Source organism: Perca flavescens, chromosome 23, assembly GCF_004354835.1.
Source record: "Perca flavescens isolate YP-PL-M2 chromosome 23, PFLA_1.0, whole genome shotgun sequence".
Lineage (NCBI taxonomy): Eukaryota > Metazoa > Chordata > Actinopteri > Perciformes > Percidae > Perca > Perca flavescens.
In genome coordinates, this window is record NC_041353.1 from 9,761,388 (window position 1) to 9,777,332 (window position 15,945).

General features: G+C 40.9%; 1 protein-coding gene across 6 annotated transcripts in view; it reads left to right on the forward strand.

Moving 5' to 3' along the window:
- anks1b (ankyrin repeat and sterile alpha motif domain containing 1B) overlaps positions 1-15,945 on the forward strand; it is a 236,809-nt gene that overhangs the window by 72,033 nt on the left and 148,831 nt on the right. For all 6 annotated transcript variants that reach the window (XM_028570991.1, XM_028570990.1, XM_028570993.1 and 3 more), the window contains one exon: positions 13,212-13,364. In XM_028570991.1, coding sequence (XP_028426792.1) covers positions 13,212-13,364 — 153 coding nt within the window. The remainder of the gene's footprint in view (positions 1-13,211; positions 13,365-15,945) is intronic.

Below are 15,945 nucleotides of genomic sequence, written 5' to 3' on the forward strand. Positions count from 1 at the left end.
CAAGTATTTGACCCCCTGGACAAACAGCAAGTATTCTGGCTCCTACAAGCCAGTTAGTCTTTCTTTAAGACACAGTCCCAATCCGAACCAATTATCTACATCAAATATACCTGCCTCACCTCGTTACCTGTATAAAAGACACCTGTGAACACCCAAACAACCAGCATCCAACATCACTACCATGGGCAAGACCAAAGAGCTTTCTACGACATCAGGGACAAGATTGTTGATCTGCACAAGGCTGGGATGGGCTACAAGAGAATCGGAAAGCAACTTGGAGAGAAAAGATAAACTGTCGGTGCAGTTATCAGGAAATGGAAGAAGCACCACACCACCGCCAACCTCCCTCGGTCTGGGCCTCCACACAAGATCTTGCCTCGTGGGGTGTCCCTGATCATGCGAACGGTGAGGAATCATCCCAAAACCACAAGGGGGGAACTGATGAATCAACTGAAGGCAGCTGGGACCACAGTTACAAAAAGAAACGTTGGTAACACACTACGCCGTCATGGATTGAAATCCTGCAGCGCACGCAAGGTCCCCCTGCTCAAGAAGAAACATGTACAGGCCCGCATGAAGTTCGCCATTCACCACCTGGACGACTCAGAAGAGGCCTGGAAGAAGGTGATGTGGTCAGATGAGACCAAAATAGAACTTTTTGGCCTCAACTCAACTCGTCGTGTTTGGAGGGCAAAGAACACCGAGTACAACCCAAAGAACACCATCCCCACCGTCAAGCATGGTGGTGGCAACATCATGCTTTGGGGGTGCTTTTCAGCCAAGGGGACGGGACAACTCCATCGTATTGAGGGGAGGATGGACGGGGCCATGTATCGTGGAATTCTGGACCGACATCTCCTTCCCTCAGTGAGAGAGAGGAAGATGGGTCGAGGATGGGTGTTTCAGCACGACAACGACCCTAAGCACACCGCCAAAGCAACAAAAGAGTGGCTGAAGAAGAAGCACATCAAGGTTCTGGAGTGGCCTAGCCAGTCTCCAGACCTGAATCTGATTGAAAATCTTTGGAGGGAGCTTAAAATTCGAGTTGCCAGGCGACAACCTCGGAACCTGAATGATTTGGAGGCTGTCTGCAGGGAGGAGTGGGCCAACATCCCTGCCGAAATGTGCACAAACTTTGTCACCAACTATAAAAACCGTTTGACATCTGTGCTGGCCAATAATGGCTTTTCTACAAAATATTAACATGGTGTTTGTCCAGGGGGTCAAATACTTGTTTTTCCTCATCAGATGGTTATCAATTTTAATAAATTCATATGATGTGATTTTCTGGAATTTTCTTTGGGATTCTGTCTTTCACTGTTAGAATGTACATATGATTAAAATTGTAGATTTTTGCATTCTTTGTAAGTGGGCAAACCTGCAAAATCAGCAAGGGGTCAAATACTTATTTCCCCCACTGTATACTAGGGCTGGGACTCGATTAAAAAAATGTATCTAATTAATTACAGGCTTTGTAATTAATTAATCGAAATTAATCGCATTTTAATTGCATAAATATTTGACCTGAGAACAGTGAGAAGTAATTTTTTTCACATGGATTTTTAGTATACCATTGAATAATGACTGAATACATAAGCTTAAGCAACAAAATATTGTTTATTTTTGTTCAACCAAGTCCAGCAGACCAGTGCAATTTTTGCCATTAACCCCTTAACGCCGACTGTCGCTAATTTGCATCAAACCCCTTCCATTCCGACTGCAGGCAAGATAGCGTGTGTATTCCCCCCAATGCCGGTTTGTTTACATGCGATACATACTTCGGAACCTTTTGCATGCACTGGTTTCTCGTGGGACCGGTCGGAGTGGGAGATATATCCGTTTCACGTAAGCAAAATTAACCCTAACCCTACCCCTACACCTAATCCTACCCCTAAACCTAACCCTACCCCTAACCCTAAAGAAACTACTGTCAATGTTAGGGAGTAGGAGAGTGTTTTCTTTCTTGCCGTTGTCAAGATCCATGTATTTGTCATTTACAGTTTAGAAGTTCTAACAACTTTGTGACATAAATGAAATCTACTGTGTTTTATTAATTTTACCATTTTGTAAAGAATTTTACCATAATGCCTGTTGTCGCTAATTTGCATCATACCTAAATTTATATCTATTCCATATGCTATAGATAAATTAACAATCTCAACTTAATTTAGCATCAACTTAGAGCCAGAAACACACATAATATTTTGTTTATATAATTGTGAATAAATTCAGGCGTCAAGGGGTTAAGTGTAGCAATAGCATATTTAGAAATATAGTACATTTCAGAAATTCAGGTAGCCTATAGGTAGGTAGACCTTCTGTAAACTATGTTTTTTTAAGTAAAACACAATACTTTCAAGTACATTCAGACTTAGTTACCCTGGTCCTTAAACCAGTCATCTGGTGGAGTGTGGGTTGGGTGTGGGTCCTTGTACTCGGAGTCGGGCTAACGTCCACGCTAGCTGCTAAATGTTTTGCGTTGAGGTGATAATTGAGGCTCGATGTGCTGCGGTGATATGCGAATTCCTTGTTGCATAGCTTGCACACAACCATGCTCTTATCGACGCTTCCATCCGTTTGTTTTTTATAACAAAATTTCCCATCCACGGGGCCAACCAAAGCGGTCTCGTCAGCTTCTTCGTTCATGTTCACTGTGGTTTGTTGTTGTCTGAAGCATTGACACATATAAAAGGTCTGAAGTCATGAACGCTAGTTGGTGCTCCAGTATAATCGGTCCGCCGAAACTCATCCAGTGAGAAACATCCCGCGGTGCAAAAATAAGTGTGATTAAAATGTGTAAAAAATGTTTAACGTGTTATTTTTTGTGTAATTAATTAACGCAATTTCTGCTCTTTTTGATTGCATCTGCTTGTTAATTGATAGTCCATGTCTGCTGCTGCCAGTGTTGGTGTTATCCATTTATTAGGGTCTGTCAGGGTCAGCCGTATTCTGTATCAGCTCTAAATGCCTCTGGCCCTGACCTCTGACATATCTCTGAGAGAGGCAAGTGAATTCACTGGACTCAGAAGAGAATCATTAAAACTTCATGTCTGGATTTCTGTAGTTTAGAGAAGCCATTTATTAGTTAACCTTCTAGAAAAAGAAATAGCACATAAATCTAACCTTTGTTCATGTTGTTGCCCACATTTACATGTTAAATGGTCAATTGCGGTGAAAAGAAACGCTTTCCCTCTGTGGTGTAACTGTTCCAGAACCGGAGAGGTCTTATCAGATAAATTTAAAGTTGAGTTCTTCTGTTGTATTTCTCGGGGCATTTAAACCAGCTCTGCCACAGGTCGTCTCGTTATGGCTCCTGTCCAACAGAGCCGATCCTTTACAGTTCCCAGGGATCTCTCTCTGACAGCCGGCTGAGCGTTTCAACTCTGGGAGCATTCAGCCTGCCACCGCTGTCATTCCTCATCAGCAAAACTGACCTTCTCCTCCTCCCTAACTCTTTTCCTGTCCATCTCTGCTTGCAGTTTTTTGATGATGTCACGCTCTCGCTGATGCGCTGTCATTTTAAGAGGAGCACGAAGCTTACATAGGGTTTTGAGAGCTACAATCTTGATGTCTTTTTTTAAAAATATTCCTACTTCTGATGGCAGTGTAGTAATTAATGGACCTCCCAGGTTATTGGAGCATTATTTACTCCGCACATTTTCCTCTGTCACCATTAGCCAAATTGTTTCCCTCTGTGAGTTGTTTACTGTGATAAATGGTGTCTATTGCCCCTGAAATGAAGAGGTTTGTCAGCAAGTGAACACGGGTCATTTTCCTTTTTTTTTTTACCCCATCATTGATTTGTAGAGCTGAGTGGTCTGCTGTGCAGGCAGCGTGGACACATACAGAGTGAAAGATGCAGATTGAAAAGATACCATACAGATGCTGACGTGTGTGTGTCTGTGTCTTGTATTTTGTTAATGGAGCATATGAAGATCTCCTGTCACCTGACTTTTTCAGTTATTTGGGTGATGAAGTGCAGTCAGTTACTTGGTGTATTTTGGATTTCTGGTACTACTTTATTTAACTTTCTACAATAACTTTCAGCAAACCCTAATGCTGTTTATGTGTAGGAGGCGAGACTTGATAGCTAGAAGTCATTTTACAGTCAAAAAAAGTTGAAAATGGAGATGGACTAATGCTGTTGTGTTAGTATTTGGTGTGGTGTGCACATAAAAACTTAGCAAGGAGGATGTTGTTACATGCTGCCAACATAATGCAAAGATACAAACTTTGACTGCATCATAGTTTTGGTCTATTGAGTAACAGAGGACCAATGAAAATGACATAGATATCTATATTTACGTAATTATTGTGAAACACAGTATGCATTTATTAATTAATCTTGTCCTGGCAGTAAATACATTTGAATGCGAAAAAAGAGAATAATATTTATCAGGACACTTAAATATTCAGATCTTACAGAATCCCTCTGGTTATGCTTAAAAGTGAGCTTTTATTCGTGTGCATCAGTGAAAGAAAGGAGAAATGAAGCTTTATAAACACCTCGGTTGTATTTAGTCCTTTAATTGCACTGGACGTCTTTTCTTGTCTTTCTTGTTCTCTCTTTGTATCATACATCTCAGTTTGAGCCTTGTATATCAACAACTTGGAAATTACTATTATCTACCCTGTTATCAGTTTTCATCTCTCCTTCTGTACAATACAAACCTGTGACAATGCTAAGCTACAGGGCTCACATTAGTAAGCCTCTGCTGTCTGTCAGACTATTGCACGCAGACAAAGCAACACACAAAGTCTCCAGCATGACTTGGCCTTCACATTCTTAAGGGTACAATCAGTGTTTATTTTTGCCTTAACCATTGACTTTTACAAGTTTAAATTACGGTACCTGTGCATTTTATGATGCTGTGTGACGCATCGTTGTACCGTAGTTATGCGTTGCCGGTGTGAGGGTACAGTCGTTTACAGGTTGCAGGCAAAAATCTGAATGTAAGATTTATAGTGTTAGTATGTTTACGATGCCTAAGCTCCATATTTTCCCACTGTCTTGTCTTGTCTGCTGTAGAGAGCAGGGCCTGCATACATTAGTCAGGTTGATATACTGAGGTCCACACATGCTCATACCCATCATCGAGACTTGCAGCAGCAAGCCATTGGCTGCACATTACCCCATTCTCAAAGATATGACTGCCTGCGCAAACATTACTCGTGTCAGAGGTTGAGTGTATGTGTATCTGAGTGTGCAGCTTAGTTTTATCGGGTGACTCTAGAGGGGCACACAGTTTGTCTTAATATTGTCTCTTTTCTTACATGAATGAGAGAAACACAATATTTGTGCTCACCTTTGTACATGAGGTAACAAATAGTGACAGGAGACTGTGGAAAAGGACACAGGAGGGAGCTGTAATGAGTGTGAAAGGTCCTGAGAGCATAGGTGGTGGGAAGTGTGTAGGTGGGCCATTTCTATGCTGCAGCCAATAGAGGATTATTCGAGGTTAGTGGATGTTATTAGTTGGCGGTAAACCAGTTCCAGACCACTGTTTACTGCCTAATTGGTCCCAGTAGTTTCAGTGTGTGTGTGTGTGTGTGTGTGTGTGTGTGTGTGTGGAGGCAGTCTGACTGGAGAAGATGATTGTAATATACTGTGTGCATGTTTTTGTTTGTGTGAGAGACAGTGAGGCAGTGATGGATGGTGAAAGATTGAGTCTTGCACTCTGCTTGCATGGCCAAATGCATATTTTGAGGACTGAGGTGTTTTTTGTTGTGATCTCTCTTTCTCCCACTGAGACAGACTCATGAACTGACGCTTTACTTTAGGTCTGTACCTGGGTAGGGTTCAGCGACGAAGCTAAATATAAAAATACAATGCATGGTTCTGCTGAACTGCTAGCAAAGCATTGACAAGTTTGTGAAAGGACTGCCAGGTAAATGTAAAGCAGACGATGAAGCTACACCAAACACCACAACTACCATAATAAAGGCAAGAAAATACGTAGTGGTGACCAAAATTCCATCTGAGGAGCCAACTGACAATCTCCCAGTCAAATCGCATTGTTCCTCATTGACCATCTCTTCGCGGAAAAAGCTGAAAAAATAGAGACAAAATCTTTAAAGTAATGGATTAAACAACCAAGTTTAAATTTGATTTAAAATTAATTTGCAGTGGCTCATTTTGGGCCCCTTAAACCCCTAGACCACCAGAGTGCCCCAAAATGCAATTTTAGGAGATTTCAGTGACTCAACCAGCTGTGCTGTGCCATGATCCAAAACACCTTGGGTCCCATGTTCAGTCTTTTTGGCCCCAGGATTTGAACCAGCGGCACCTAGAATGACATGCATCCAGGCAGAGTATGTTGACTGACTAATGATGACCCATTTTACCCACATTATAAAGATTATTTTACTTGTGCCTGGCCGTGGCAGTGTGAGGGATGTAGAGTGTGGGAACCAGCACACAACCTCTGTATGGGGCCTCTGAACTAGTCAATTTAAGGGTTATTCTGTGTGTATGTGTGTGGGGGTGACTGATTAGGTCAAGTATGTCCCCCTGTGCTGCAGATATATTCCAAGAATGTTTTCTTTTCCATAAACAGAAGCGCGGAGGGTTATTCTTTTCCTTTCTCTCCCTCTTGTCTTCCATCTCCCCCTTTTGTTCTCCCAAAGGAGGAGAAAGGAGATCAGCAGCATAAAACCAAGAAAGATAATAAGAGAGATAAGAAGGATGTTGCATGATGCACCATCTGTGCTTCAGGTGTGGCGTGCGCATGTGTGGACACGTGCATGCATGAAATACTTCCTGTAGGCTTTTCTCCAGGTGCAGCAAGGCCTTCTGGGAGCCCAGAGGCTGTGTGAACTAAGACAAAGGTGAAAGGTAATGAGGATGCTCGCCTGCTGTGTTTCCACAAATGTCTTTCTGTGTTTGTGCCTGTGTGCATTAATCTTACAATCTTGGCAATTCCATGCCCTATCATGCACACATGTTGCTACCACACATGAAAATTAGAGATGTTCCGATACCGATACCAGTATCGGTATCGGCTCCGATACTGCCTAAAACGCTGGTATCGGGAGGTACTGGAGTTAATGCACCGATCCGATACCACGTAATAAAGCCCTAAAGAAAATCTATGTTATAGATTATTTATGTTCTTTTTCTGTTATAACTGACTGTCAAAGTGGACAATAAAAGAAAGTTCTGTGGCGTTCATGGTTTGTGTTTGTTCATGTTTCACAAAGATAGAAATAATATCACATCCATACAGGGATAATAGTATACAGCTGTTAAAATATAATAAAATATATGACACACTGGTATCGGATCGGTACTCGGTATCGGGCGATACACAAGTTCAGGTATCGGAATCGGTATCGGGAAGCAAAAAATGGTATCGGGCCATCTCTAATGAAAATGAAACCATATGTTTCCCGACGGTCAACATGTGAACACGGCCTCTGTGAGAACACATGCTGCTAGCAGAAACCGCACTGGGAAAGTCCTCAAACATTGCCTACCGCCATGCCCGCTGTTACCAAAACACAGTCACATTGAGCCACGGGATGTTTTCATCAAACTATAGTTTTCCCATCCTTTTGCCTGAAAGAAACACCTTAATGTCTTAAATTTAAAACGTTATGAAGAAAAAATACAATACATTACTACAATTAAAATCAAACAAGATATGTAAGGAAATACAAACTATGATCATTGCTATGTAGTACAGTTTTATGTATTTTTTTTATGCATACTGACTTTTTATTTACAGTGTAGTATATTCTGTATAGGCGATGTGTAAATAGAGAGATGGATGCATATTAATAAGAGAAGACAAGAGTGAGAAAGGAGAGAAACCGTTTCACCTTGGTGTCGCTCATGTTTTCCATTTTCTATTTATTTACCCAGCTCTCCCCAGGCAGTGCGCTGAGCTGCTGGGATTATGAGACGCCGCAACGTAGACGAAGCTCATCCTGCGTATCCGTCCATCAGCATTAACATGGTGTATGTTCAAACAAATACCTCCGCGCTTCATTCGCTCTTGTTACATTTCAGCCCCGGCCTGTCTGATAAGGCTCGCTTATTTGCATGGATGTAGCGGTTTGTTTGGTCCCATGCAGATGAACTTAAATAAGTGTGTGTGTGTGTGTGTGTTCCTTACATATCTTGTGATATTGTGTGTCCCCTTCAGTTAAGAAGGGTAATGCAGGGGACGCTGCATGGATAGTAAAGATGTATCATAAAAAAAGGATAACAAATTGCTCCTCACACAATAATAAAACCACGCAGCTGTCTTGGTAAAAAAGGACAAGCAGATACTTTTCATTACACATTCTTTAAATATTTATGACCATTAACAGTGTATCAGTACCATATACGTATACTGACTAAAGAAAAGCACTGACGTCCATTTGTATGGGCATGTCAATAATGTGCTGCCATGCCTGTTGATGTGCCATTAGTAGATGGCTGTTGCTCAGGGCTCAATCAGCAACAATCCACCGAGTGCTAGATGATATCGGAAAGCTGTCAGAGCGAGTGTAATGGAAATATATAGCTCGCTCTGAGAACATGGAGGGATTTTCTCTACTTCTCCCGCTCTCTCTCTCTCTCCCCTCCTCTTCTTCTCTATCACCCTCGTTCTATCACCCTGTGTCTCTGTTCATATCTTTGTCACTTTCCTTTCTGTCTGGGAATTGCGTTTTTCCCTATCTAAAGCTGTGTGTGTGAGGCACAGCGGATTGGACAGACAAACCTTTATTGTCCGTTTAAAGCTGCAGAGACAGAATGGGTCATCGGCAGCGCCAACTATTGTGTGTGTGTGTGTGTGTGTGTGTGTGTGTGTGTTTGTGTGCGCGCGTGTGTGCACGTCCGCCCGTCCGTCCTCTGATAATTCTGCCATGTTTGAGATTTCTCTACCCACCCCATATCACAAAAAAAAGTTTGCACCCTCATAACTTTCATCTCCTGTCAGTGCTAGAAATCCATATTGCGTTGTGGAGCTCAGGTTCAAAGTTCAATTTAGTTGAGCTTTGGCTGAAAACGCACTAAAATAATGGCCTTTCTCTGTGCAAAGTTGAAGCCCAGAGAGTGGCAAGAAATATGCAACCAGTGAGCCGAGAGCTGCAAATAGACATGGCTTGATTTTTATGGAGTCACAAGCTAAAAAGGTTCTGAAGCTTTGCCCTAATACAGTAACACTAGAACACAGCTAGTCCAAGTTGTTAATGATTTGGATACTGTTAATGGTTCATTTTGATCAGTCAAAAACAGAAACCGTTTTATTATAATTACCAAACACACAAACTGTGTATTCTTTATACTTCAAACTCTTCAATAACAGCGGCCATGCAAAATGCTTACTTGTGATTGGCTGGCGTCTGTTAAAATTGTATGGCAGTTTGGGTCAAAGGGTCAAAGGTCTTAAATTGGTGTGCCACATACATATGTTATCTGTTGGTAACCATAGCAACCATATTTCACCCTGCTTCACATTATCTTAATAATCTCTTTTTTTCCAGTGTGAGGGTTGTATAGGCTACAGGTGTAATAACACACTTGAAGGGTATCTTCAAAATTAAGCGACTCTGTGGCAGAAAATGCCACTGCTTTGTGTCATGCTGTTCATCATTTCCACCTTGTTTTATATATATTGGGATGTTTTGTTGTGTAACATTTAGGGCTGTCCTCGACTAAAGAAATTCTTAGTCGACTAACATACGATTTTGTTGACTAATCGATTAGTTGATTTAATTTAATTTAAACAGAGCTTTGCGCTTTGAGAAGTGGTTAAGACTAGAACAGCACAATATAAATGTAGTTAATTAACCATCTGTAAAACTGAGTTTCTACACAATCAATCCTGCAAAAGCACCATTTTAAATCTTGTGTTTACCATAAATGTGCTCAGAAGTTTCTTGGAAATAAGTAATCAAGCATGAATAAGCATAAAAAATGACTAATCGACTAAAGAAATCTTAGTTGACTAAGACCAAAACGACAGATTAGTCGACTAATCGACTAAGAGGTGGCAGCCCTAGTAACATTGCTTACAAATCAACCGGTTATTGTACATGGTAAAAAATGAATTATCTATTTGGTCTAGAACTTATTTTTCCGTGTGCTTTTGCGTTTAACCTTTTTAATAGATGAATGACCTATTCTCCAGACATTGCATTGCTATTCTACACTGAATACTGCCAGTGGCAAACGATGACTGAATACACTGCATTTGTTGTTTTGGGACTTGGCAAGAGTATATTGCATTTTGATGAAGACAATATAAACAATAGATTAGATAAGATGGCACTTAAATGCTCCCTTGGTGAAATTGAGTCTTTTCAGCGGAAAATGGTAATACAGTAGAATATCCCTGCAGGAACAGAGCAAACAGTTTATTAAACATACTGCAACCAAACAATTACACCAGTAAACTGCGATGAATATGAATTACAGTGTGCACGAGTGTGATTATTGTGCTTACTGTACAGTGGACCTGCCTGCAATCAGACCCGCATTGGAAGCTTCCACTCTGCCATCAGTGGAGAGGTGTCCAATCCCAGGGGTGGGGGGAATGGATCTGATTGGTTGAGGAGGAGGGAAACCTCCAAAGCATGTTTCTACTGCTAGTGTATGTGTGTCTTCATATAGAGACTCTTTCCCTCTGATATTCACACATACAGTATCTCAAATCTATCTCACTCACTACGCAGAGGGATACATGAAAGTAGGAGAGGTGCGAGAGGGAGGGCTGAGGCTCTGGGGACAAAGAGAGTAAGGAAAGGCACGGGATGAGATCTGAGCAGCAGAATGGTGGTCATGGTGTGTTATCATGATAGTTTGAGAAGCAGCAAATGTAGGGGAATTTGATAAAGAAATGGAAGGAGAATTTGGGGGGGGGGGGCAGACAATTGTCTATTTTAAAGCATGAAACTGAATATTGTCTACTGTTGTCTACATGAAAAGTCAAGCTAGTTTAAAAAAAAAACAAAAAACTTGATAATCCAACTTTCATTTCACATCATTCATTCAGTTTATTATTCATGTTAACCCGTTTCTTATCTGGAGCTAGGCTTATTTTGTTTAGTTGCGAGCAAGAAATGTGTCCCATTAACTTCTTTTTCAGTTGACATGGTAGCGGTTGTTAGTAGTAACTAAAGGTTTTTCATGAAAATCAAAGATATAGCTTGACCTATCTTATACATGTCAATGTCATTCATGCATGTTTCTATTTTTCTGTTATTTTACAAGATGGCTAGCTCAGTGGTTCCCAAGCTTTTTCACGTCAAGGACCTCTAAACTGACACAAACTACTGCTACTACTACTACTACTACTTATCTTGCTTTCAAAACTCAAACTTTTCCACACTTCCAAGAGTTGATTTCTTTTTTCATATCACTTAGGGTGTGTGGCCAGATCGAAGTGAATGTGACATGGAATACAACGCAATGTCACAGATTTTATCACGGAGCACAAATTACTTGACTTTTCTGAAAAAGGCAAATAACTGCTGTAGTGTTGCAATTAACACTTTAAACTGGGACCAGACTCCAATGATGGTGTAATGAAGTTACTTTACATACTGTATAATTTACTCTGAATCTGCTTTAAGCAAGTAAAACTAGTAGAGACTGATGTTTGATTTGTTGACGTTAGATTTTGTGGAACTCTATTTCTAAGTCTCCCCTTGCTTTTGTTTGTTCTCTCCCTCCTTTTTCCCCTCAGTGTTACATCACCAAGTGTAACATTTCAGCCACTTACTCAAAATGTAGGTTTTGCTCTTGGACAAACACCAGCAACAACACAGCTAAACACGCATGCCCTTTTGTAACTTTCCTTTCTCCCCTTTTGATAATATATCCACACTGCCTAAGCGTGTGTTTCCATCATGTGTGCAGTATGTATCTACGGCTGCAGGATTATATATTTTCAAGTATACAAGAACACAGATTTAATCCCTGTAGGGCCCACTTGTACTCTCTAACCTCTTCTCTTTCTTCTTCTCTGGTATGGCTACCCATCATGTCTCTCTCTTTTTCATGGGTGTCCCTCTGCCAAGGACCCCAGGGACTACCAACAATGTTTCTGTCTTGACAGGGTGACAGGGGCCCCTGGAGAACCAGAAAATGGCCGTAGTTGCTCTAAACACGAGAGCCTCTCAAAAGTTCAAAATGACCTTTCAAACACAAGCACTTCTCTCTGAGACATTTCGGGCCAAAGTGCCTGCATATATCATTATAGATAGATAGGTGACTTCAATTAATGTGATTAGAGTTTAGGCTAAATTGCGTCACTGTGTTTTCACATGATTGTAAATTAGAGGTAACGCTTTCCTTTAAGTCCCCCTATTTAGCATTTTTAAACATTATACAAAGTTGATAAAATGTATGTATAAGTGTTAACAACTGTAACTCTTCCTGTGGGCCTTGCATCTCCTTATATCAGTGTAAATGTAAACCAAATTCAAACAAATTAGTAGGCAGTGTGGACAGTTACTTAAAGAGGTCATTCAAAAAGTATGGTGTACACCTTTGAAATATGAATTGATGATTGAAATGTAGTACACACTCCAAGTTTAACGACCGTTTCTTCAGGCTCAGTCGGTAAGTGTAGAGAAAAGTGTTGGACCAAAAAGGCACAGAGGGTTTGAAGAAAAACACTTTTGCTTTTGGCCATCTCATCTATTTCACAGACAGGAAGCTATAGATTTCCCCTGACAGCTATCGCAAACCTGACACGCTTTTTGGAATTTGTACATGCAGACTGATGTACTGACCGAGACATGTGGCGGAAATGTCTGGACAGAATGCAGCTTTCCATCTTGAATTTCACCTTGTATCCATGTTCCGATAAATAAAACTAACTGCTTTTTCCTCATCCCTCTCTTGTTCCCTTATATCTCAATCCTCTCGCCTACATTTGCCCTACATCTAACTCACCACCTTCTTATTTTCCATGCTATTAATCGCCACCAACTCATACTCCTTTATTCCTTAAACCTTATTCCATCACCTTTTTCCCATCCTTTATCACTTACCCCTCCAATTTTCTCATTGCTTTTTTCACCTACCTTTCTTCTTTACTCTTGACCTTCTCTGCCGCCTCACTGCATCCCTCCATCGTTCTTCTATCATGTTTTTCCCTCTCTTGCACTCCTTACTTCATCGCCCCCTTGCCCACTCTTTATCATTCCATAATTCCTACATACACGTCCCGCCCCTTCTCTCATCTTTTTTTCCGTTCATTCTTCCACAGAACCATGAGAAGGAAACAGCGCTTCACTGTGCCGCACAGTATGGACACTCTGAGGTGGTTTCAGTGCTGCTTCAGGAGCTGACCGACCCCACCATGAGAAACAGCCAACAGGAGACTCCTCTGGACCTGGCAGCGCTGTATGGACGGCTGCAGGTCAGTGAGAATGACATATCAGGTTTTATGGAGAAAATAATTTAATAACCGAAGGTGTATAATTTACACTGTTTTTAGTTGGAATTTCTCAGCTTTTGAAAGGGTTTATTTTAATGGTGTTAATATTGCTAAAATATACAGGACTTGGTCTATAGTAGTCAAACTGGACATCCATGTACCTGAAAGAATTGTTTGCAGATGGCTGTCATGAGATCAGATACTTGTTGTTTTGATCTTTAATGTCATTATACCAGGTACAATGACATTTTGTATGGCTTCTCCTGATGTAGACAAAAAACTGAAAAAAATAAAGAATGAAAAAAAACCTGAGAAATTTATGAAATAAAAACAGTACCAGTAGCAGTGTAATGAAAAGTGACACTTGTGCAAGTAACAAAGTACAACTTTTAAAATAATAATAAAAGGCAGAGATAAAAAATAATTAAAGTTATTAAGGTAGTTTCCTAGTGCACATTTGTCTCTATTCAACCTGAATGTAAGGTACAGAAACAGAGAGATAAAGTAATATTTCACCCTGTTAGACTTGACCTTTTGGTACATCCAGAGGGGAGAAGCTCAAATCTCCATTTAGAGGATGGAGAGAATGTTCAAGAATGATTCAAGCCTTTGAAATTATTGAGAATGTCATACAGGCGTCCTCTACTGGTCGCTACAAGGTCAGCGTACCCTAATAACATTTAATTTGCAATAAAAATGTAATTGCAACTCCTACAAAATTCATAAAAAAAAGACAGTTAAGGTGGCACAATGGGGACAAAACTGTTAGCGGTGCTTGTTACTTGGATTCATCAAGACTAACTGGTAGCATTTACAGGGAGGGAGGAATCTGTACCTTCCCCAAGCCAACAGTGGGTGTTAGCAGCGACAAAGACCACCATGTATGAGAATCTGCTGTTCCAAACTGGGAGTCGTCGTTGATATTTAAATATGGTGGATATATGATAAAAAGCGAACTTCCTCAAATACTTACTGTGCTAGACAGGTGCACATTTTTAGAACTGCGACTTTGCTCTTTTGTCAAAAATGTGACAAATGGTACACACACATAAGCGCACCTTCCACAGTGAGAGGGGTATGCCACAAGTGCATGCTGATGTTCACATGCAATCACACATTCTCTCTGCTAAGGTACTGAGTAATTGCAGTCAAGCCATACAGGTTTGTCTGAGTGTGAATGAATAATTTATAAAGGCAGCGGTATTTCTCTCTCACTCTCCCTCTCTGCATATTAATGAAGGGAAATCCCTACGGGGAAGCTACTGCTGCATGGAGATGTAACTAACACAGGGCAAAAGTTTAGTGTATACACACATACAGTACACACAAAGACGCACATTAAAGGAGGTAGCTTTCGAGAGAACTGCGTGAAGACTATCCATGATCAAACAAAAAGGTTGCACCACTACCACATCTTACAACTTTCTACTACGCTCAAGTGAGATTGACAGGCCTTTTAATTCAAGGACTTACAATACAAAACAAATAATTAAATAGACCTACAGCATATTTCCATTCATGATCGGTTGAAAGAAACACTAAATTCAGATTTTCCATTTTGAACTGGCCCTCCTTTGAGCCCTGTACTAGGTTAGTTAGCTGCAGATGCCAAAGTTTGCAGCTTACGTTAAAGCAGAAAAACAAACCGTTTAATAATTCCTTACACTTTCCTGTTGAATTTTTATTTTTTTTTAAACGCTAAAATGGACACCATCCACTAAACTCTTTACTCAGGACATATGCCTTTAGTTAATCCTTCTCACTTGAGTTCCTTTCTAACACTTTATTATTCAGTCGGCTGAGGGAAAATTGAAATTCATTATGGATTGGTGAGGCTTCTGTCATTCAGTTCAATTTTATTTATAGTATCAAATCATAACAAGAGTTATCTCAAGACACTTTACAGATAGAGTAGGTCTAGACCACACTCTATAATTTACAAAGACCCAAAAATTCCAGTAATTCCCCCAAGAGCAAAGCATTTAGTGCAACAGTGGTGAGGTAAAACTCCCTTTGAGGGAGAAACCTCGGACAGACCCAGGCTCTTGGTAGGTGGTGTCTGACGGTGCCGGTTGGGGGTGTGATGAACAGTGGCAATAACAGTCACAATAAAGATTATGGAACTATGACTAGAAATGGTAGTTGTAGTAGTTCATGGCGTAGCAGGGCATAGCAGGTTGTTAACCTGACTCCGCCAGATAGATTGCTTTGCAACTTTTGGGAAGGGGTGAAAATACTGGTTAGCTGATTGGATAAACCATCTGTCTATCACAGATAGACAGACGGGCCAAATCAACCAATCAGATCCACGAAGTGTATGAAAATACAACCACAAGCCCGCCCCTACTGCTGCAGGCAAAGCATAGCTCGTTAGCTCAGCAAGCAAGCAACATGTCGCTAAAGGAGATTTGCCGTTTGTGTAACGAGAATTTAGGAATAAAAGGCACCCTTTCAGGTTCCCGGACCGCTGTCTGAAAATACTGGTTAGCTGATTGGATAAACCATCTGTCTATCACCACCTCACCCGCCTCAAAACCAACGCTGATTGGCCCGGTCGTTTGGC